Here is a 24313-nt window from a genome sequence, read left to right on the forward strand (position 1 = left end):
TACTTTAAACTGATTTAAATGTTCAGAGGAGGTTTGATTCTGAGCTCAACTATATTTATTTGATTAAAAAAATAAATTTTGACCATTTTAGAACACATCATTTTGCTGATTGTCGATTGTGTCCATTTTGGATTAATGTTGGAATGTCAAATTTACTCAGTGTTTGTTTGATAAAGCGCATGGGAAAGTATTGTCCCCAAGTTATTTCATAAGTCAAAGAGGCAGATTTATGGATTTCAGCCTGGAACAGATTTATGCACCTGCCAAAATATGCATGGACCACTTAAAAGACTTGCAGTAGAATTCGGTAACTTCTATGCCTTCAACTTTCAAAATTCATTACAAAATTAAATTGCCTATTTTGGATTTATTTACCTATTTTTGTATTTTGGCATTTTGTGGCTGATCAAGACATTTTCTTATTTAAAAGAAAGCATAAACTTGTTACCTGTAAACATAGTTGTCAGGTTTAAACATTTGAATCGTTAACGTTTTCTTCTTGCCTGCGAAATGCTTCCAGTTGGGCGATGCGGGCATTTCTTTGCGCAATACTGGCTGATCAGGCTTTTAATTTGTGAAAAGGCGACTCTGGATTTGACAGGACATAGGATGTGACGAGCCTGGCTGCTTGTCAGTCAATCATGGGGTCGCTCAGCAAACAAGTGGTGTAACTTTGGCCACTCTGTAAGTAGTTGACTCACGCGGACGTTATATGGCTTTCACCCCTTGAAAATTATAACGAAGTGTGAGCAGTGTTGGTTCGAAAAACAAGAGTGGGAATGAGCTGAAAATGTGAGAGGGGGATTTCAGGAGGGATATTTCCTCTTTCTTTTCTTTTTTTTGATTTCTTTTCACACAGAGGAAGCCAAACAATTATGTCAGCTGGCTGGAGTCTGAGGACAATTGTAGGGTGCATACGTGCGTTCCAAACATCTGTAGGGAGGGCAGTGTCGTTCACCTTTCACTGTCACACTGTAACGCAGCCGTTTGACATGAGGCAGCCCCCTAGGTGTCTCACTTTCTCAGTGTTTGTACGGACTGAAGCGCAGCGCCGGCTGCGCGCCTGCCTGCTGCTCGTCTGGCTGACTGGCTGCGTTGACGTCAGCGCCGTGTTGATTTGCTAAGGCGAGAGAAGAAAGGAGTTAGTGCGTGTTGAGAGAGCGGGTACTGCGAACTGCCTTACTATGCTGTAGCCCCAATCCCCCCTTCACTATACGGAATCAAAACGTGCAACTTAGGTGAGTACCAAATGCAGCTGCAGCCTCCCCGGCGACAAGTGCCAGACCCGCTACTCTGCATGCGTCTGCCTCTGGTTTTCTCTGTGTACTTTCATTCACCATATGTGATGTGTTTTTGTTTTTTTTTGTTTTTTTCTTCCTTCTTCCCCCGTGCGTTTTATTGCGCCGGCGATCGTTTTGCGTGTCCCCGTTCAACCTCACGCTGAAGTTAACAAGCAAACGCGACTTTGGCACGCAAGTTGCCCCCGTGCACAGGAGTTGTGCGTGGAAACAAGTGTTTACCTGATGGCGCTGCAAGGTGTTGAAGTTTGCATTAACGCACGGCAGCCCATTGTAGAGATGTTAAGGTTGACGTAAACCCCCCCTTTTTCTCTCGGTCTGGTTAGTATTCTGGGGATCGCAGGCAGAGGACGTGAGGTCTGGCTGTTTCACCGGGAGCCAGACAAACGCATGACGCCTCGCTGCGCGTGTGACTTTACCGGAGAAAACGCCGTTTTTGTTATTTTTAGAGAAATTACGCATTTAAATTTTTTTTTTTTTTTTTTTAAAGACGGCGACACGAGTGCCCGTCCTTGTGTCTCCAGACGCACCGGTGTGGTTTATTTAGCCGTGATGACATCATGACGAGGACTGGACACACCGGTCCGCTCTCATTCGAAACGAGCCCAAATTCAGCCACCGTAACACTCAGACAACAATTGATTGACAGGCAGCTGGATGTTTGATTCCCATAATCGGCTTGCTCAAGCACGCACGTTGCACCGTGAGGTGGGGAACTCGTAACAGATACAAATTGATTTGTTATTGAGTCTGTCTCATCTCTCTTGTCCCCCTTTCACTCCCCCCCCCCCCCCGCGTCATGCTTTAGGCAGATTTCACTTAAAATCCTCATCTTTAACTGTTACGCAGCAGTGCTGGGAGTGTTTCATCCTGCCTCAAAACAAAGTCCACCTGTGCGTGGCTGGCTCGGGATTGGCGTGAGACCCTGGCTACTTTTATTTATTTTTCTCCAGCACGCTCGCTATCTCCTGATTGTCTCCCTCAGAGACGCTGTACCATTTTGCTCTCCTCACGTTTGTGTCTGTCAGTGTGGCTCATGGTCTGGAATATTGAGCGCTGTTTATTCTTGTTGTGGCTGGCTTGTCAAGGCGCGCTGTGGCAGACAACTCGTGATCAGATTGATTATGCTGCCTTTTCCCCCTGTGAAGTCGGCCTAATGTGGTTATTGTCAGCGATCTATATTGTCCTCCAGGGAGAAAATCTCTCCTGGGTTAATGTACTTAATGTAGTGCGCGATGGTTTGCATAATGCATAATGCTGTGTGTAATTTGTCTGGTGCGACCGGGCAATTTTAACGCCGTCTAGACGCGCGCACCCCCCCCCCCCCCCTCTTTTTTTTTTTTTTTTTTATTAATAGAGAACATACAAAGTCCCCAAACAGCAACTTTACATCGCGTCCTTGTGAAGCCACAGCGTGGGTGATAACGCACAGAGCGCAACAAGCATTAATCATTTACTGGGCCATAAATTGGAGCTATTGGCATACCCGTAATAAAGATAATGTCTGGGGGGGGATGATCTCTTGTTGATCGAGAGGCTTATGCTCAGTTAGAGGGGGCGCTTTGGGTTTATTATTACCAACCTTCAATGTCGAAAAAGGGAAGACCGTCCTTTGCCGCCCCCAAATCCCCCCCAAAAACCTGCAGGATTGTTTTGCGTGATTTCGCACCGCAAACAATAGGTGCCAGCATTATTTACCCCGCGCGCGTTTTGATATAGTGCGCGTCTGATTGTGGGTTTTTGAAGAGAGATGATTATCAGTCTTATTTAAGAAGTATTGTTGTAGTTAGAAGAGTTTCCTCTTTTTTTTATCTTCCCCCCCCAAAGTCCGATCTCAATATTGTGAAGGCATTAGGAAGCAAAATAAGGTAATAACTTCTCATAATCAGTTTTTTTCAAACAAAACTTAATCACAACGGAATTAAAGATGTTGTCAATCAAAATAAGTTTTGGAAAATGAAATTTCTCAACAGAACAAGAACTAAACAAACTGTCAGAAATGACATTTTTCTCACAAACCTTATTTATTGACAAGGTGAAGGGATAAAACCAGCTGTCAATGACATTCAGAATTTGTTAATTAGCTGCTAGTCATTAAATCATCCCTTAAATTAATTTGAGTATATAGTGTGGGCTATACTTATTAAACTGGAATATTGAATAAGCATTATGTTCTCATGTCAGACTGAATAAGAGGAGTAACTGAGATGTCAATTATTTAATGAGCTTGTAATGATTCAACCAGTTATTTTATTTGAGGCTGTCTTCATTATTATTGTCCAGGTCACAGCTTGATTTATAGATGAGATGGAGCAACGTGTTGCTCACGTTAACTTGAATGATGAAGTTAACGGGAGTCAGATGGACAGGGATTCATACAGGTTTTTCCAACATTAGTGACTTCGAGGTGGAGAGGGTGTTTGTTGCGGCCGTGTTGTGTGCTTTTCCCCTCATCTTGCTTTCCTTTCCACCCATTTCTGGCCGCTGCTCTCTGCTCCCGTCTGTGATGAGAATACTGAGTAAGATGCTATTTAATTTCAGAAAGGCTGCCGACGGTCTTTGTGAGCCGAGCAGCACTGAAAACCCACAATTCACACTTGTTTAACTGGTGTACGTGGCCATCACGTAACCAAATGAAGACATCTTTTTAACATAACATATGCTGGACTGCTTGGTATGCAGGATGAGCCTGTTGGACGGCTCACAAATTGTCTCCCCTCAGAAATCTACAGTCAATACTCTCCGCTGATTCTAAGAACAATGCCACTGCACACAGTGTTTACCATCCCTGCAGGATATTTGCAAACCGAGACTCCAGTGGCTTCACACCTGCTACTTACAGAAATATAGTGGTCTGTTCTAAATATACATTCATTGACAAAACAATAAATATTCCTCTCGCTAAATAATTGTAGAATGGACCTTCAATATTAGAGATCTGACTTCAGCTTGTGTGTATATTTTGCATGTCTTTAATAGATCATCTATCTGTTCCTTCAGTTTTTGAGGGAAAAGTGGCATTACAGTGTTTGGATTTCAATGTGAATGTGTGAAAGCACGTAGTTTCTCCTCTCCCAACGTTTTTGTTGTTGCATCAGAATTTCCCAGAGGTGATATTTTTTTTTTCATTCTCTTTTCCATACAGGTTTCTCCTTGTTTACAAAGATAGCTAAAACCACTGCTGAGCGGAAAAGGCAAGCCTCATGAGTCGGCCTCGTGGATTGCATCGACATAATGGATTTAACTAAAATGGGTATGATCCAGCTTCAAAACCCCAACCACCCCACTGCCCTGCTGCAGAAGGCCAACCAGATGCGTCTGGCAGGGACGCTGTGTGACGTGGTCATCATGGTGGACAGTCAGGAGTTTCACGCTCACCGGACTGTGCTAGCATGCACCAGCAAAATGTTTGAGATCCTCTTCCACCGCAGCAGCCAGCATTATACCCTTGACTTTCTTTCACCAAAGACTTTTCAGCAGATTTTGGAGTATGCTTACACTGCCACGCTCCAGGCCAAGGTGGAGGACTTGGATGACCTTCTGTATGCTGCAGAGATTCTCGAGATTGAGTATTTAGAAGAGCAATGCCTCAAGATCCTCGAGACCATCCAGTCCTCAGATGAGAATGACGTTGAGGCCAACGCTAATGATGGTAGCACAGAAGATGATGACGAGCGGAAAGGCCACAATGGAGCCAAGAACTCCAAAAAGCATTCCATGGAGAATCCCTATCTGTCAGGTACCCATCAAGCCTCCACCATGGCTGGCATGGTCGACCAGAGTCCCTCTGTCTCCACTTCCTTCGGTCTCTCCACCATGAGTCCCACCAAAGCAGCTGTCGACAGTTTGATGAGCATCGGCCAGTCTCTGCTCCAGCAGGGCTTCGGTGGTGAGCACCTTGCCCACGGCAACTCTCATCACCTGATGCCGGAGATCAAGACTGAAATGATGCAGGTTGACATGGGTGGCAATGGCCATGACAGCCCTCACAACATGGAGTCCAGCGCCTCCAGCAATGGGGAGCGAAGTGGGGAGGACAGGAATCGAGATGGTCCAGGGACACCAACCAGGAGCAGTGTGATCACCAGTGCCCGTGAGCTCCATTATGTCCGTGATGAAGGCATGGGTGACCCTCAAGGTGAGGTCAGCCAGATGGGGCTCGAAGCAATGGCTGGAATGACAGAGAAACATCTGGCCTCACTGTACTCCCTACCTGTCAATCACAAATCTGATGTGATGATGTCCATGCCGGTATCCATGGCCTCTACTCTCCCCATGTCTCCGGCCCTGGCTATGTCGATGGACTTCAGTGCCTATGGGGGACTCCTGCCACAGAGCCTCATCCACAGAGAATTCTTCAGCAAGCTCGGGGAGCTGGCAGCGGGCATGAAACCAGACAGCAGGAACCAGCATGAACGCTGCAATGTTTGTGGTGCAGAACTACCAGATAATGAAGCTGTGGAGCAGCACAGGTAAGACAAGTTTTATTGTTTAGTCCATTTTGAAATCATAAAAAAAAGATTGAGCATCTTTTGATATATCTGTAGATTATTTGGAGTTTCAAACACTTCATTATCTATGTGTATTATGTATGTGATGGTTTCAATTATTAAGTGAAAAATAACTGTTTGACTTTGGAATCAATGAACCAATAATTCAGTTAAATCGTGTTTTGACTGAAATGGAGAAAATCACTTTTTACCCCATTAATCTATGTGGACATAGATGTGTGTGATTGCAGAGGGACATCACTTGCTCTTAGTTCTGTGTGGCTGACAGTTCGGGCCCAAAGATTCACTCCTTCAGTAACTGCTCAGCCTGCACAGGTGACTGCCGAAGCAGTGCTGTCTCAACATTGTCCAAGACCATTAGTCACACCTTACAAGATGTGGGCGGCAGCTATCACGCACACTTACCAAAGTGGAACCCCCTCATCCAAGAACCGAATTCCCTCCTCTTTCCCATAACTGCACAAGGGGGGTCCTTATTAGCTTGATAATTGGAGTAGACGGTCGGCCCAGGAAATGAGTGCTGAACCCGGGCTCTTAGTCACAGAGGTGGTTCTGGGACAGGAGAGTGGCAGTAAATGCAGTGTTGTATCAAGTCGGATTATAAAATAAGTCTGACAATGAGTTAAGCAATTTGAATTAAAAAAAAGTCATTTAATGGTATAAAATGACATGAATTTATTCCCTCATGCATCTGTAAAACTGCAGACAGAGCACAGGCACCTTGTAGAAGTTTCATGCGTCACGTCTTTGCTTTTTTTCCCTCTTTCTCCCTCTACGATGAAGGCCACCTTCTCACCCTGCAATGTTTGCTTGAATCAATAGGAATGCACAAAGTTCACTTGAGGATTTGAACCCCATCACCCATCCCATCCCGAGCCAGTGTTTTGGCAATACATGGCTAACTGAGCACTGAACTGATTCAGTCCAAGCGCCTTAGTTTCTAAATCTGTCTCACTGTTGTTTTTAGAAAATACTGAATATTACAGAATGGCTTTTACTCCAGAGAGAGGTGTCCTTGTTTGCAGCCTTACTCTGATATAGTGCGGCATTTCGCTCCAGTTGTACCAGCCGTGATGATTTCAGCTACTTTGTAGTTTTGTGGTATTGGCAGTTACTCTAAAAGTGTATTGAATTGTTTAACCTTCACTCTTGTTCTTTGAATAGTTGACAGTTAATGTGTTTGGAAGTGTATACGAGCTGTTTATGATCAGCTTTAAGAAGTCACACTTTTCACAAAAATACCCTACAGCTTGTGCGTAAAATGCAAAAGTAACGTAGTCTTATCGTGTTAATGGTCAGGCTACGCTAGTCTCTATCTTGAGAAAAGTCTGGCGTGTGAAATGGTTGCCTGTGTTTCAAGAGGAATTTCATCAATTCGCTCAAGCTGGGAAATCTTGTATCAAAGGAGATTTCCAAACCGTTTCATGCATTGATCTTCCCGCTTCACCCCATAGCATACTAATGGGTTAATTTAGACTGGTTGATACTCCGACACGACACTGTTTAATATTGTATGTGCTGTCCTGACAGCCTCCTGAAGTATAGAAATCAAACATTGCATCATCCGCCGTCTGCTTTTGCCGTCCACACATGAAAGGTCTGCCGTTCTACCCTGAGATGCCTGATAATTCAGACACTCCTCGTGTCCTTAGAAATTCCTCTGTGGGTCATTTGATAGCATATCAAGACCGCCCCCCCCCCCCCCCTATTTACAGCCTGTCATTCTGCTCATTCTTTTGATGTCAATGCAAGATGTTTTATTTCAGACAAGTGGAGTCGTGTTCCCTCTGACTAATTACACATCATTTCCTCACTGCCACTGTGTCAGGGTCACCGCTGCTTCTGCAACAAAACACACTTTAAAAAAAAATAAAAAGGTTGGCAAAGTTCACTTGGTGCAGGCAGGTCAAGTCAAACATGAGTGTAATTATATCCAGATGTGGCGCAGGTCAGCGGTGTGAGGTGTCTGTGTGTGCTCCTATGTTAAAATGAATGCACCAGAAAGTACCCACTTCCTGTATAAATCTAGTCTCCGCTCCCTTTCATTCCACGGTGCCCTGGATTATATCATAAAGAACACCACCACACCCAGACTGAGTATGCTTTATACCGGCTCTGCGAGATGTGTGTAAGGACTCCCTCGTGGGATTTAAAAACATATGCTGATAAGATGTGTAAGCACAAGGGACGCTACCTCGAAGTTAAGTCATAAAAATTCATGTAGGCCAATTTTGCAGAAATTATTCAGAACTGTCCGACACCAGAAACTCGTATTGAATATCTTATCGCATATCAACGTTGTCTCATTTTTCTGATTAAGTTGTAAAATAAAATAAAACTCTGCTAAAAATGTATTGATATTTTATCACTATAAAGCAATCACTGTACAGCAGTGATTCTGTATCAGCTGAAGTTTCTTTGATACAAGTCATCAAAGTATTTTTGAAGTGGAGGTGTAATATGAACGCCAATTGCCATATTTTTACATTTCTTACCAAAGAAATGAATGAAGCTAAAAATAGAATCTTTTTTAAAATTTTTCTATAAGTGCTTGAAGTTAAATTTGCTAAGTATTAGCAATCGCCTCATGACCACAATACATTTTTTTCCTCTCTGAATCTCCTCCAGCACGCCACCGCATCGCCTCCCCTCTGACAAGCTGGAATTTATTTCTTAAAGGAAGCCCGGGGTGAGCGTCGTTAGGGCTTCAGGCAGACAGGATTACAGCAATATTTTAGTAACCCTTACACTGTGTAAATAATCAACACAGGAAGGGCCTGAGTGATTATTGAGAAAATAGATGCATGATGCAAAGGGCTAATTCTGCCGAGGCGGGGTAAAAAAAAAAGGAAAAAAAAAAACACATGGTCCTCTGCTTGGTATTCCAAACACAGCATCCAATTCACGGGAACTAGCCTTGGGTTTATCTCTTTCACTTAATCGTCCATTCTCATGCAAATGATTGACCCTCGCTGTAATGTACATCACATAAGTGAAAAAAGAGCCTTTTTTAACAGAAGAGCCTTTCCAGCATATAGGCGTTAAACATTACTGATAATCACCAATGCTTTCACTCTGTCTTTTTATAATACAGTCTGTATTTTTTTTAAGGTGACAGAGGAAGATTGAATGAATAGGTTAGGTCAGTGAATCCAGTCTGCTTTGTTTTCCCCGTGTTTTTTAATTTTTTTATTTTGATGACCGTATTGAGAAGACGGGGGTATAGAGGGGTGGGAGAGGTAGAAATAATCACCCCTGCATTAACCCCCGCACGCGCACACACTCATGTTCATTACTTTTCACACACATTCCCCTCGGCAGCCGCGGCTGCAGCCAGCGCTCAGTCTTCCGTTTCCTCTCCTTTTGTGGCAAAGAGGAACGGAGGGCGCTCTAATTCCCCGGGCCCCAGGTGTTTAAACAGCGGGCCCAAGGCTCTTATCTGTGCATATCAGAGTGGGAACAGATAACCCTTGGCACTCCTTCTTAGTAAACCAAGAGCAGATTGAGCCCAGATAGCAGCCCATAGCGTTTGTTGCAGGTGATAACGATGTATGCATACACACACATGCGTACTCCCATATATTACCTATATGTTGAAGAAGTGTATTTTTTTTTCCTTTTATACTTTTGTGTGCTTTGGTCACTATTAACCATTGCCAAGGGTGTTTATTTATTTATTTTCTTTGTTAAACAGCATTCACTCTATGACTGACTGGGTGGTTGTGTTTTCGATATTTAATTATTCTCTCTTAGAAATCATCTCAGTTGATGTCCCACTATTTTGTGAATGAAGCTTTAAGAGATTTTACTGCTTGTCTGCTTGATTGACACGTCTGAGCCTTTCAGTCCGCTGTGGTGGGTTTCCACTTCTTCATCCCTTCTCAGTGCCATCCAACCAAGATTGTGGAATTGTGGCCTATTTAAGCAACTAAGATGTTGGTTTGTGAGGCGCAATGCTATTCTATAATATCACGGATAATTTAAATGCTTTAAAAAAAAAAATTATAATAATTGATCAATCACTGATCATTTCTGATGGTAACTAGCCTAAACTTACAGGGATGTATTGATTTGCATGCCCTGGATATCCATTTGAAATAAAACGGAAAAACCTTTAGAACAATTGAAAGACACTTGTTTCATTTAAACCAACACAAATGCAACAAATTTGCAGCCACTGTAGCGACTAATATCATCAAATGTCTCTAATGAGACCCACCAGAAGCAGCCGAGCCCAGAACTCGGATGACCAAATAGAAAAATATAATATGATACAGTCAAAACACTGAAACAGTGAATATGTTTGATTGTCTTCTTGTATTTTGATCTCTCTGGGAATGTTCTGTTAGTCAGCAGTGTAGAACACAGTGAATAGTCATTGGAAGAAATAGAGCCACAATGATGGGGCCAAATGAGGATAGCTGAAGCACTAGATCAGAATCCTCTCAAATATGACAGGTGTTTTGGCCTGTTCCCAGTATACAGTAGTTAGGACACATCAAAAGTGTTTCAAGGAAGGACATCCAGCTGCCTGGCCCATTATGTCTGTTTCGGAAGAGCTACTGTTGCACAAAGTGTTGCAAACTTTAATTCTGGCTGTAACAGAAAAGTGTCAGGGATGTTATTCTCCGTCACATTGCAGCTCTCTTCATATGAGGCTGCATTTCGGTGAGCCATTCAGGCTGCTCGTGCTGACATGGACTACTGAAAGTGTTTCTAAAGAGTGCGTGAGTGTCAAGAAGGTAGTTGAATAGCTTTTTTTTTTTCATCATGTGCAAGGCCAGGTTAGTGTGCAGAGTTTATTGGGGGAAGATGAGACATAGATGTCTCTATGAGGAGAGAGCAAGCTGTTAGAGGGAGCTTGATGCTCTGGGCAGTGCTTTGCTGCTAAACCTTGGGTCCTGGCATCTGTGGCACTGTTGTATTGACATGCAGCACTTATCTAAACATCACTACACTGCCATTTTTTTTTCATGCCGTCAGTCCTTACAACACGATAATGTGTCCCGCCACAGTGCAGAAATTGTGCAGGAATGATGTGAGGACCGTGACTAACAGCCCAAGGTGTTGACCTGACATTCAAATTTCCACAGAGCCTTGATCGTATTGAGATCAAAGATCTGTGCAACTGAGGATCTGGCTCTGACATCTGTGTTGCCTGATAGCAGAGGACGTTTTCAGAGGTCCTGTTGAGCCCATGCATTGATGGGTCTGAGGTCTCTCGGAGAATCAGTGATGATTTGTCCATTTCTGTGCCAACTAAATCTTTTTTTTTGATCAAAATGTGACCTCACAAACTGGCATGCAGGCTGATAAATTCTAATTATTGTTTGTTTTTGCTGAGATATGACACACAGTTGCCTAATGCAGTGTTGAATCAGCAGACACTGGTTTGTAGCATTTGTTGAGTGCAATGTCAGTGCTCCCTGCTCCGATATTGCACTCAGACAGTCCTATAAAAATAGCTGTGCTGGAAAAGAGATGGATAAATATGTGTGACATGAAGTAGGTAGACTGATATTTGCTTTATTGTCTCAGTCTTGCTCAGCGAGTACAGTATGTCACCTTTGATCTGAAATAAAATAACTCAGACTAAAAACAGCAGCAGGCTTGTGATCCTAACCTGTAAAACTGTGCAAGAATTTTCCTGCTTCCTGAAAGCAGCCCGGCAACAAAGCATCCATTACATGGCAGTGGATTACCCTCTATTTGAAATCACTCAGTGAGCTAAGTCTCCCCGGCTTGCACTCAGAGGTACAGTACATGTTGGTGTAATAATCCAATAGCACAAAAAGCCTCACTCAACGAAAACACCTCTCCAAGAAATACCTAAGCCACAGACAACAGCAGAGGGCTTATTCAAGTCTGGCTGCCACATCGTCTCTCTTTTTATCCTCACACAGGTGCTTTTTTTGCCCCTTATTGGAGGTGCAGTGTTTGTTTATGCCCCTGAGGAGCTGCCGCTTTGACCGGGCCCATGGTGATAGCCACAGTCGAGGCAGCTGCTGGCTGAGGCCCAATTATAGACAGGCTTTAAAAGGCTCTGGTTGAACCGTAAAGATTTACACCGCCATCGCTCTGATCTCAGATCTGGGCTCTGTCCTCACTGTCAGGATAGGGAGATGTATCGATTAAAGACTTAACACAGGAGGCTACATCATGTGGAATGGTCCGCACGCATATACACACATCTTTCGACAGATCAGGCATTTTATTTTCATGCAGTCTCGCAATGTCATCAGGTGTCAAAGTAGGAGCTCGTTTTTAAAGAAAATTAGGTAATTTATTTTTTGAGGGTGGGGGGGGGAGTAAAGAGGGGAGGGGGTAATGCCAAGAGAAGGGACGGAGGTAGAGGTGGCTGGGTGTTTCTAATATCCAGACAGTGGCTATGGCAATGGTGGGAGGCGATCTAATCAGCCTGCTGATTAGATCGCCTCCCTCCCTACCCGAGATAAGAGTGGAGGGAGGTGCTCATGCAGTATAGGTTAGCAGCTTGACTTGGTACCACCAGCTGCCTCTGCATGGCCAGCAGCGTTCGGCAGACGTGGCCTTTGCTGATGCGGTCTGGCATGGACTGCTATGAAACAAACACATTGAGGCCCCAATCTTTTGTCTCTGTGGGGGCCTTGTGGTCTGAAGGGAGGGGTAAGGATAACATACAGTACTGGAAGTTGGCCTTGTGTGTCTGTCCATGCAAGCGTATGGGATGTTTTTACTTAGTTTTTTTTTGCTCTGAAGTGGCCATGATACGGGGGCTCAAGGGTAGTGCTAATTACAGCTAGTTATCAGGTGACATGCAAATGTGTTGTTATCGGGCTGAACTTCCTGATGTCTATCTCGAGTCCCAGAAGCTGCCCTCGGTGTTGTGCTACCGTTTCTCCCTAAGTGCAATAGATTATTTTTTTGCTATTGTATTTTTTTAAGATTGATGTTGAACTTGCAAAATCTCTTGCTGTGCTTTCTTACTGTATTAAAGTGCATGCATCATTGTCAACTTTCCCATCAAAAAAGAAAAAGTCAATAGAATTAGAATGATCTGGCCTTAAAGCTCAGTGGGTTTTAGTTCTGGTTCATGGAGCCCTTCCTCTGTTCTCCTGGACCTGAACGCTCTGGGTTCTAATCCCATCGATATCCCATTAGCATCCCCTCTCTGGGTCCCTGCCACATGAAAGAAGATGTGTCGGTTCCCTCTCTCTGATTCTATCACTCTGGCAGACCGTAGGGAGGGCGACCACAATGAGCAAATGTGCTAGAGCCAAAGGGCCAACCCAAGTGTGCTCACAAATGTCCTGTATGTGTGTGTGTGTGTGTGTGAAAAAGCTGCCACTGCCACCTCGGAGGCCCCCTAGCCTCCCTGGGAAGTATCAAACCGGAGCCCCTTCGCGGCTTCCAGCAAGAGAGAGCTTCTAATTAGCCTCTTTGTTGCCACTTGAATGGTTTGCCAGAGATTGGCAAGGGGCCCCAGTGGAGTGATACCAGCACGCTAAGAAGCTGGTCATAAAAATTACCCCCCATTCTCTCCACCATCACCTGTCACAAAGGAGCTCTCAGGTAGGAGAGTGAGGCCGGAGAAGCGCCGGGTGAGCTTTTCATCCTCCCCATCTTCAGAGGCCCAGGAGCCATGTTGGCTCAACAGGTGGATTCCGGGAGCCACTCAACTCATAAGAGGCCAGCATATAATTAATAGCAGAATCAATTGGCACAATGGCGTCTAGTCATTACTGCTATTGCTAATGTACACTCTTTAAAAAAAGCCCTTATAGTTACTTCTAAAGGGGTTAATTTAGCATAAAGTTGTGAGGCACTTCGCCAAATATGAGTAAATTACACTGATCATAAGTGAACCAGTTTTAAGACTCATGCTTTGATTTTCATAGCTTTCTAAATTAAAAAGATGCCACTTTTTAACTATGTACAAGAAGAGTAGTCTGGGTAAAGTGGACTAAGGCGTCGTCTACATAGGCTTATACTGCGCAACAATCAAACTTGCTTGGCTTTTTTTTCCAACTTTAAATAAGATATGTTATTTTAAGGAAAATGAATCACTTCTAAATGAGACGAAATGTTCTTTTTTGGTTAAACTGTATGCGAACAAGAAACATATTTAAGATTGAGCACTTTGCTTAATCCTTCCCATGGTATTTGGTGTATTTCAAATTACTCTGGTGTGTTTGTAGTCAGTTGATCTTATTTAGTTGCTAATATATAACTGCTTTAACTGACCATTTATACATTAGAATATCGGTTATAGTAATTGCAGTGTATTTGAATGTGGCTGTGATATAATCACATTTATGCATTTATTGCTGGTGAGTTTCTATAAGAGCATCTCAAAATAATTCTCTGTGAACAATAAGTAATTTTATTGTAGTTAAATGAACCAAGTCAAATTTTTGATAAAACAAAGATCTAAAGTAAAGTTTGAGTGCAATTGGGTTGATTAATTTGGAAGGAATTTGCTTTTGAGTTTAACTCTCTTAGCATTTCCTATTTTTATTGATTGTTTTGTAAAATCCTACATGAATAAATAATAAATTATAGTAAATTAATAATTTTTGTACATTAGTCCTTCCCAGGTGGTCAACAGACTGGACCTTTAACGCTGAATGTTTGACAGATTCATGCCACAGCGGCTAGGATTCAGACGGATCAAAGTTTCATATCTAAAGATGAATGCGATTGTGTTATCACAAAGCCGCCTATCCGACCGTCACACCATTCAAAATGCTCTCAGATCTACACTTCTGGCAACTGACATGCTTCTCGGTGAGCGGCGTGGCAGGAGTGCCATGAATGTCAAGGCGACTTGCAGCTTTAGAGCTGACCGACACGTTTTAAGCTTCGCTGTAATCCAGGAGGGATCAGTTGGGTAAATCATGGCATAAAGCTTAAAACCATAATTGATTTATGTATTTGCTGACCGAAGACGCCCAGAGAGATTACCAGGGAGAGGGAGCTGATGATGGATAGGGCGACCCCGTCACACAGCCTGCATGCGAGGTGGGGGATGAATTCAATTGAAGGCAGATTTGTCTGCTTGAAGAGAAAGAATGTCTGGAAACACAGAGCGACTCCGAGAATAAATCCACGTCTTTACAAAAGTTCAATTACAAACACATTCCCTGTGTAGTTCTGTCATTTAAAAAGACAATTCACTCGTTTCAAGCTTAGTTAACGTTGGTTATCAACTAAATTTTAAGACTGAAACTATGCAGATTTGAATGGCAGCAGCCTGCCAACCTAAGAAATCAAGCTGAATCACAAGTGGTTGTCAGAAACTGAGAAATACTCAGATCCCCGCACAAAACTCTCCTCTGAATTTTTTTTTTCACGTCTCTTAAAGTTTTGTGTGTTGACTCAACAAATTAAACTGTCACACTGATTCCTTTTCTGTTTACATTATTTATTATGCGACAAATTGAACATACAGTAAACTATTAAAACTTGCACAGTACACACAAAAACTAGCCTAGTTTTCATTCCAAATGCAGGGATGTAGGACAGTGGTGCTCAATGGCATCAAATCAATATTTTTTAGAAATCCGGTAAGAAAGTTATTCAATTTGAGACTTTTCATGCTGCAATGTGTAAAATGTCTGATTTTCGTCAGTATGATACTTTTCAACATACTTTATCATGTCTAAAAATGTATTTATTTACACTTCAAAGTATTGACATATCTTTAGATAACACTTTGGGGTGGGGCATTTTAATAATCAACTTAGAAATGGGATGTACTGGTCAATATTTTATAAGTCAGAGTGTGATCAGGTCTGCAGAACAGTCTTTTTTTTTTTCTCCAATCAGAATTACTCTGAACTCTTAATATGCACCCAGTTATGACTGTAAACTACTCCTACACTTTACAAAATGTGTAGCCTTTCCTTTGTAGCCACAATCCCACCGCTGCAATTGCATTCTCTCACGCAAAGATAAAATATCTGATCTATTGGTGCGTGTGTGCATAATTTCTTACTGTGGCTGCTGAGCATTCATCACTTTTACTTTAATTGGCATCATATTTCCTAGATTGCTGCTGATGAAGTATTAAGCCGTGGAAGTCATTTAACTGGTCACATTGTTGTTCTGCTGTAATCAGCCCATGAATTTTCTCTCCTGACACATTATGAATCCTCTCTTTCTTGTTTACTGCCTGACTGTCAGGCGTCTCCAAGGTCCTTTCTTGACCGTTTCCAGATTGTTTTGTGTTTGTCTGTTTGTCCCTGGGCCCTGAAAGGCGAGCGAGGGATAGTAAAAGAAACAAGGGGGAGGAGGAGGGTGGTGAGTGAGGGGGGGAAAAAGCCATTCCATTTCCTGGACTGATCACTGAAGCGGATGGCTCTGACATGTCATGACTCAAACAGCATCATTTCTGCCACTCCTGTCTGGCTGCTGACCTTACAAATGATGCTGTAGGCTCCCGCCATATGCCATTAAGCATGCTGTAAAACAGGATGGGTTTTTTTTTTTCCCCCCTTCATACGTGCAACAGTGCTCACACACCCTCCATAGCATACACTCCCTTTTTTCTCACCTTTTGGAAAAGAAAAGGAGATTACAGCAGCGGTTTTCTTTCTGATGGTATACTTATTTTTTCAACCTCTCCCTTTCCTGCATGTGTTTTATTGCCTCCTGCGAGTGTTGGTCTGAGGCGAGGAGCAGAAGCTTCCCTAACAGGTGTTTGGGTGCTTATCGCCCACGTCTGTGCCCTTATCTCTGGCCCTCAGCTTCCTGCATCCTCTCTCTTGCATGCCTCAGACTGGGGATATATTTCACTTAGCCTCTGACCCTAAACCTCCTTCTCTATCTCTCAGGGTCTTTCTCTCTTACCCCAACTTACCCCCCCCCCCACACACACACACACAGAAAAGAGCTGATAGACACGATGAGGCTGTGAAGATATTTCATCATCATCATCATCACCAAGCTTTCTTTATTTTAATCTTTTTCAAAACATTACTTGAAGGGATCCCAAATTTGAGGATTTTTTTTTGGGGGGGGGGTGATTAAACCGCAGCTGCACAGCAGATGTATTTGTTTGGCTTTGTTTTTCTGGGTGCTTTAGGGAAGTTTGTTGTGCCCGCATTGTTTTGATTGACTGTTCATGAATGTTTCGGTGCACATTTAGACTTGCGCAGACTCGTCGTGCAGATCTTTAAAAGTCAGGTGTTTTCTTCCCATCGTTTCCAGTCGTGATGAAAAGAGAACGGTAAAGTAACAGTGGGAGCATCTTGGTGGCTTCTGCACAGCGTGAGCTTTGATGGTGTTTGCGCTCGCAAGTTTGATCCAGCATTTTGTCAGAGTGATTGGTCTCAGGCTTTAGCCCCACCTCCACATTCCCTCTATCCTTCCCTGCTCCCAAGTCTCACACGGGGACAAAGGCTAAAGTGTCTGTGGGATGGGGTTGTGACGGTGGTTGGAGGGGGTTGACCCCCTCCAAGGACTTGACAGGGGCCCTTCTTTTTTTTTTTTTTTCCTCCCTAATCCCCATTCTGAGTGGGCACGGAGGGGAGAGAGCCCACAGTCTAACACCCATGAGAGAGTCTTTTGTGAGCTGTGAGCTCTGTTACAGTAGGATGGATGCAGGGGTCTCAGGCCCCAGATAAACTCTGGGGTCAGCCAGGCCCCCCGTTATTTACAGTAGGCTCTTTCATTGGCCAAGTGAAATAGGAGCCCACGGTGGAGGTGGAGGTAGCAGTGGGGCTTGAGGGGACGTCCACTGTTCGTGCTCAGCCAGGCCTCCACTATAGGTCAAAGAGCACAGGGGGTGGGGCCACAGAGGTTACAGACCTGACTTTTGTCTGAGTGTTGGGGGAGTTGCTGCTTCATTGGAAAGAAGAAAAGGTGTTGGGGGTTGGAGGGTGGGGCTTGTCCTGAGAGAACAGGCGGCACAGATGACTTCCATGCTCTTTTATATGATGTGACATAACTAGACTAGATATATATTACAAGTTTTTGGAGAAATATTAAATTTATTATAATTTCAATAATGGATTAATTTATTGGTTTGCAGTAAAGTATACCTATGTGTTGTTTATCTATGCACAGAGCCCCATTAACCCTATACACTACGTTCATAGAAAAAGCACCCCTCCGAGCATTGTCACAGGATACTCACATGGAATCTAAATAAACATCTAACGGTACATTTCCACATAATAAAATAGGTTTAAAACCATTATATTGACCAAAATAAAAAAAAAAGAATCACTTGAACAATAAAAGTTCTCAAAATTAGACACATTTTGCTCTATTGAGCGGAACTGTCCAACTGTATAATGCATTAAAAAAACTCACCCTGAATTTGATTAACTGACTGATTAACAATATTATCCTTATATTCAAAATGATAAAGAAATTATCTTTTTTATTTTTTTGCTAATTAACACATGTTTTTGGATATTTTCATTTACTATCTCAGTATGACCTAAAAAAGTAGCTTTGTAGAAAAACATGGTGACATTTACATTAATACATCACTGATGCTTCAAAAATTTGTTGTATATGTTACAGCTCATTATAATACTTTTTTTCCCAGTATAAATTCTGTTGCACAAAAGAGTTCAGAAAGTGTTCTTTCTAACTGTTTATAGGACAAACACTAAAATGCTCAGATGGAAATTATAATGTTTTTACTCTTGTGTGAAAAGAAATTCCTGTGCAAGCATTTACTCTATTATAAAATCTATTTGAATGTATACAACTTTTAAAAACCTTTTCAGTTTAAAATGTGTCAAAATAAACACATTTGTATAAATTCTGATTCAGACATAATCTGTTATTAACCTCAAATATTTTATGCCTCTTTATCAACATCACTTTTTTAGTTTGTAAGAAATGTGGGAGTGACAATGAACCTATTAAGTATTCAAGGTTATTAATAAATATAATTCATTCAACAGCTCAGTCTTGCCTATCAGCCAAGTTGTGGGTTTGAGAGAGACGTGCTTTAATACCAGTAATAATTCCTCAGGCTTAAAGGTGTTCATTTCTTTTCAGGTTTAATTATATATCTACTATATCACCAGTACACATTTGTCAAACTATTCATATAACATGGTAGAAAAGTTCATATTTGAACAATTTTTTTTCATTCCATTTACAAAAGCACATGAATTCTGTTGTAATTTTTTCAAACGGCACAGAATTGAGTTAATTTACATCAAAACTTGTCGCTTTCAACACTGACCTTAATGGCTGCTGGGAAAGTGTTTTTGTTGTGGTTTTTGCCTGGGTGTCACTCAGAAAAGTGAAATCTCAACACCAGCACCAATGAGTGCACGGCTGCCTGAAATATCCTGCAGTGACTCTGCGACCTACATAAATAAGCACAGAACAAAACCTGCTACCGAATCTTGAGAAAAGAAAGTCTGTGTAACTCGCTGTAACCCAACCTGATGCTTTACATTTACAGGGTTGGGGTATCTTCATTCTCATGGGACATCCGATACTTGGCCATAATCCCTATTTTGTTACAAATCCAAAACCCAAATGGTCCAAGGAAGTCACCTCCGCACTGAAATAGTTGCTGTCAAGTACATTTATTAACCTTAATCCGACGCGATCCATTACCAACCCAATTCCTGTTTGCTGTATTTCATTAGGAGATGGGAACTTGCCCAGAGCCGGCATAGCACGAGAGGGAGAACTGGTACCATCTGCCAGAAGGCTCGAGAGTAATCTTAGCCATAATCTCAGTGTCAACGTTCCATATTATCAGTCGAGTACGGAGGGAAAAAAGCAAAGCAGAGACGTACAATAAGGACAGCAGTCCTCTCGGGCATTCATTTGCCGGAACAGATTTAGTTATTTTTACTTGGACAAAGACAGCAGAGGTTAGGGGTCAGCAAGCGAGAACTTTACAGATGAAGCGGGGCGCGGGTGGGAGGGTGTGGAGGAGTTTTATTTGACCCCCCACCTCTCACCCCTATTGTCCTGGGGGACACAAAGGGTTCTGTCAAACTTTAGCGGTCAGCTCTGCGGCCAAAACCCGCCGAGTCCCAGAAGCAACACCAGCAGCAACCAAGGCTTTAAATCTGGTTGAAGTTTCCACCAAAGACCAATGAGGAGACAAAAGACGAAAGCAACGGTTATTCTGGTGTCAATTGTATCTTTATTTTTTAATGCAGAAAGAGAATTGAGTTGTTCTTTTTCTGTCCCTTTTAAGCTCAAAGACGTGTGGATAATAGTTCAATCATAAGTACTTGCACAGTATTTCACTACTTATGTTAAAAAAAAAGTCTAATTACTTTGCATTCATTATAATAGATTGTTAAATTTGATTTATTACTGTTGGCACACCAATATTTTCGTGCTATAAATTAATAATAATGATGCAACTAATGCAGGAGCTCATGCAGCTTGTTTGAATGCTTACTGTTAACTACAATTAACTAGATTTTCAGTGTTTCTTTTCCTAAAATTATGTTTGACAGATGGTGTATAAAAACTAAGATGTGTGATTTTGTGCTCGTGTTGGAAAAGTTTAAGGAACAGTTCTTGTGGAATGACTTTTGACAAAACGCAACAACTATTTATAGTTTCAATTTGTATTAAAATCCACATATTACTAAATGGAGAAAAATAAATAACGAAGTTGAGTCATATTGCTTAGGGAAAAAAAGTGGCCCACGCATCTTCACTGTGAATATGTGCCGTTTGATCCTGTCACCTAATTTTTATTTTATTTAAAACATTTTTTTATTTTTTTTAAGAAATGACACATTTATTTTTGTCAGTTCCTTCAAAAGCAGGGAGTTGTTTAACATCCCGATTGGCCGCCAGAAGCCCATTTTTAAAATCGCAGCTCTGCAGTAGCTTGGCTATATGTCAGCGGCTGCTGCTGCTCTCATTCATTCGTCTGTAACAGCGACTGTGGCGGCCTACATTAAAAATGCCAAAGTCCTGCTGACATTTTTCACCTAGAAAAGGAGCAATGGGGGGAAAAAAATACATGCAAAAAAAAGTTAAAATATATTGGATCAGAGGAGCAGAACTGCAGCGTGAAAAGAGCTCGCCGGCCTTACATTTTCTCTGCCTATGTCTTGCTTTCTGTCCTCTAAATACCCTTGACATATTATAGAGGAGATCAAAAGCAGAGGAGAGATGAGGGTTGCATGTGAGTGTCAAGGTACAATGTAGGCTGGGGAGAGGCCGTACAATGAGAATATGCAGTGTGGCATTTGATTTGTCTCCGTCGTCCACCAATGTTTTGGTCATTGTTGATGAATTTCCTCCCGACGGAGACGATTCTTTGTATCCCTTTTTTTTTTTTTTTTTTTTTTTTAAATAAAAGGCGACAGGGAAAGTAAAAATCATATTAATGCAACTGGAATGTTTTTGTCATTTGGCATGTGTTTTTGGCAATGTTTGATCATCTCTCAACAATGAACTTCATATTTTCTTTTTTTTTTTGTCCTCTTAAGAATGACAGTCCACTGTAATTTATCTATAGGATAATTGGACTTGACCTGTAATGTGTAAAGTTCACATTGAGATGCCCCATAAATTGCAGCAATATACCTCAATTTTCTCCTAAACAGATTAGTGGCAAACAAGTCCTGCTAATTACAGATGAAATATTTTTCAATAATTCTCAATACTTTGTTTTGCAAACGTTTATCAGCCTTTTGAGCCCGACTTTATTAAAATTACGAGTGTATCAGTAGCTCTTTAACATTCTCACCCATTTAATCAATTGTAAAGAAGGAGATAAGTTAGTATCTAAATGAAAGCTAATGTGTTGGTATTGTGCAAAAAATTATTATTGAAAGTAGCCAAAAGTTGTTTTTATTTTATTTTGTTGGACAGACCCTCATTAACAGGTCCAATAACGGACTTTATTGAAGGTTGTGCCTTCAATAAAGTGTGCCTATGTCCAGCATTACACAGCTGATAAACACTTGACCTCAGATTGATGTTGAGCCTGCAGTATCTGACAGGTGTTTTGGAGGATGGAGATATCACTCCTGCACACCGTTGAAACTGTACGTTAGGTGGTGTGTAGCGATGACCTGCAGCAGGGCAGCCGGGCCTGGACAAGCACTCAGAGGTCAGTGGACATGGTACAGCTTTCACATGGCCCTGAGGTCCTGACACCCACCTTTGTTGGCCATACTCACCCCCCCTCTTCCCAGCAAGGACCGAAGCCCTTTGAGCCGAGCCCTCAACCCCCCGCAGAGCGCGCCCCTTCAGCACATTAATAGTGGCACTGGAACTAATTGCCCAACCTTAGATGTGCTTGAGACCCAGATTGCCTCAGCTGCCAGCGCGCCACAAACCCCCCAACACTCCACCCCAAACAGAAGAAAACCTTCAAAAGAAGAATTGCAAAATTGCTGGTTTCTCTGCCCGGTCCTTTGGTAAAACACAGCTCTTCTCTTCAAAGGGCTTCATTTATTTCTTTGTGATACTGTAAATGTGCATCCATTGAAGGTTGTTTTGAAAACATCACCCTCCCTTCTTGCGCAGCGCTCTCGATTTTTGTCTCGCCATTCAGCCATCGCTTGGTTTCGCCTTTATTCCTGCGAGAGGACTGACAAGTACTCACTATGTACCTCGCGCCTTGGCGAGACCTTCCCACACATGCCATCCACCGCCATTTTGTTGCTAACCCCGTCAGGCACGATAAAGCGCCAAATCACCCTTTTGTATTCGGCACACGTATCTGTAATCCTTCCCATCATTCTAAAATATTTTCTTTCAGGCGTGCGCTTTGAACTGTGAATTGCAGTACTGGTGTAAAGTGGTGTCTAGCACCAGACTGTTGCTGTTCACACTGTCACGTCTGCCATCTCCTCTTGCTGCAGTCAGCGTCACCCCGGTTCAAAGAGATGCTGAAAGAGAGGGAAGCAGTCTGAGAGGCGTTTTATGATTTTATTGGGCCAGAGGAAGCATTGTTGGAAAGGTGTTGGTTCGCTGTCTGTGTTCGATCCCTCGTAATGTCACCAGACCGGAGTGGCCCGTTTCTGTACGGATGCATGTTTCCTTATGGCACATCCAAACGTATTGAAACAAGTGTGCAGCTGACTCACCAATTTGGAATTGTGGGTTTCTATATGATCTAAATTCAGAGGATAGTCAGGAATGGGGATTATAATGCATTGTATCAGGTAAATGTACAGATCTATGTTGATCCCTTCATAATGTAAAATTACCTGCATGCACTGCAAACACCTTTATTTCTATCGGCACAATGTTTATATTTGAAGCTAATTTAACATTCACAATTCAATTTCAAATAACACTGTGTCCGACCTATGCATTCAATTGCCTTTTACAAATACATCATCTTCAGAATTTTTTCTAAACTTTCGGCTCAAATATAATCCATTGATACACCTAATAAATTACTTAAGGAAAACAATACAGTATAAATAAATATCACTTTTAGTGTCCAGTTGTCATAACATTTGTACAAAATGCTTTAAAATGAAATTTAATTATTGAAGTTTTTATCTGTAACCCAAATGTATATGAGTGATTTGTTATGGCAGTGCAATCTCAACATGTTTAAGCGTTTAAGTTGATTTAAATTGATTCTAACTTATTAAAGATTGTGAAGATCTGGAGAGATGGAGTTTACAAGCATTGGTCATTATGTAAACTCAATTGAATATATTGACTCAGACCTCTTGCTTTACCGCACAAGGATCCTGGTGCTTATATGGAATTATCATCATACATTCGAAACTGTCTTAAAAATATGATGCATTTCATTCATTCCTATTGATGCAAAGGTATTGAGCAAATGCATGTTGAAAAAAAAAAAGGATTCAGTTCACTTTTGAAAATCGATTCAAAAATACCCCTATTGACCGAAAACGTACTGTCATTGAGGTGAAGGTCATTTGAAAACCTTGTTTTCCCCTTCATTCAAATGGCGCAGCCTTTCAACAGCATATTTACTGTAGCAACTTATCAGCAGAGGAATCTGGACTATCGGCCGTGATACAGGTCACAGACAAAACAATAAATTATGCTCTTGTCAGATTGGGAAAATATTCAAACAAAGTGGTTTGTAGCAGTGACAGTGAGAGTTGCAGCTTTTATTTTCAGTGTAGTGCTGAATATTACTCAAAAACATTATGCACACATAAAACTCACCAGCTGCTCTTGAGAAGAGTGGTCATGTTTTTGTTTTTTGTCAAAGGCGAAGGGTTTTAATACTGAAATAAAATACTTTTATTGTGCTTTATATAATTGTATTGAGCTGTAGGAGTGCAATAATCCACATCTATGTACATATTTCCTTTAAATCACACATTTATGCATTCACTGGTTACTTATTAGTCCTCCTCTTCCTAAATGTTTCATTCTGTGACGTATCTTACAGTAACCGTGCCCAAATTGTGTTTCATCAGTAAAAGCAGGAAATGTATAGATTGTGTTGATTTTGGCACAAATGAATGGTGAAATTAATTGATTTAGCTGCAGATTATCTGCATGCTTTATGCAATTTTAAGTGGCAACCATTTAAGGTACACATTAGGGAGGTTTTCATGG

General features: G+C 41.9%; 1 protein-coding gene across 1 annotated transcript in view; it reads left to right on the top strand.

Annotated features, from left to right (window-relative positions):
• Positions 1 to 1131: 1131 nt before the first annotated feature.
• Positions 1132 to 24313, top strand: part of zbtb16a (zinc finger and BTB domain containing 16a) — a gene marked incomplete at its 3' end in the record, with an annotated part of 153915 nt that continues 130733 nt past the window's right edge. Inside the window, exons 1-2 of the mRNA XM_080509229.1 lie at positions 1132 to 1238; positions 4444 to 5770. Coding sequence (XP_080365355.1) covers positions 4533 to 5770 — 1238 coding nt within the window. The 5' untranslated portion in view covers positions 1132 to 1238; positions 4444 to 4532. The remainder of the gene's footprint in view (positions 1239 to 4443; positions 5771 to 24313) is intronic.

This window comes from Blennius ocellaris (genome assembly GCF_963422515.1).
Source record: "Blennius ocellaris genome assembly, chromosome: 14".
Lineage (NCBI taxonomy): Eukaryota > Metazoa > Chordata > Actinopteri > Blenniiformes > Blenniidae > Blennius > Blennius ocellaris.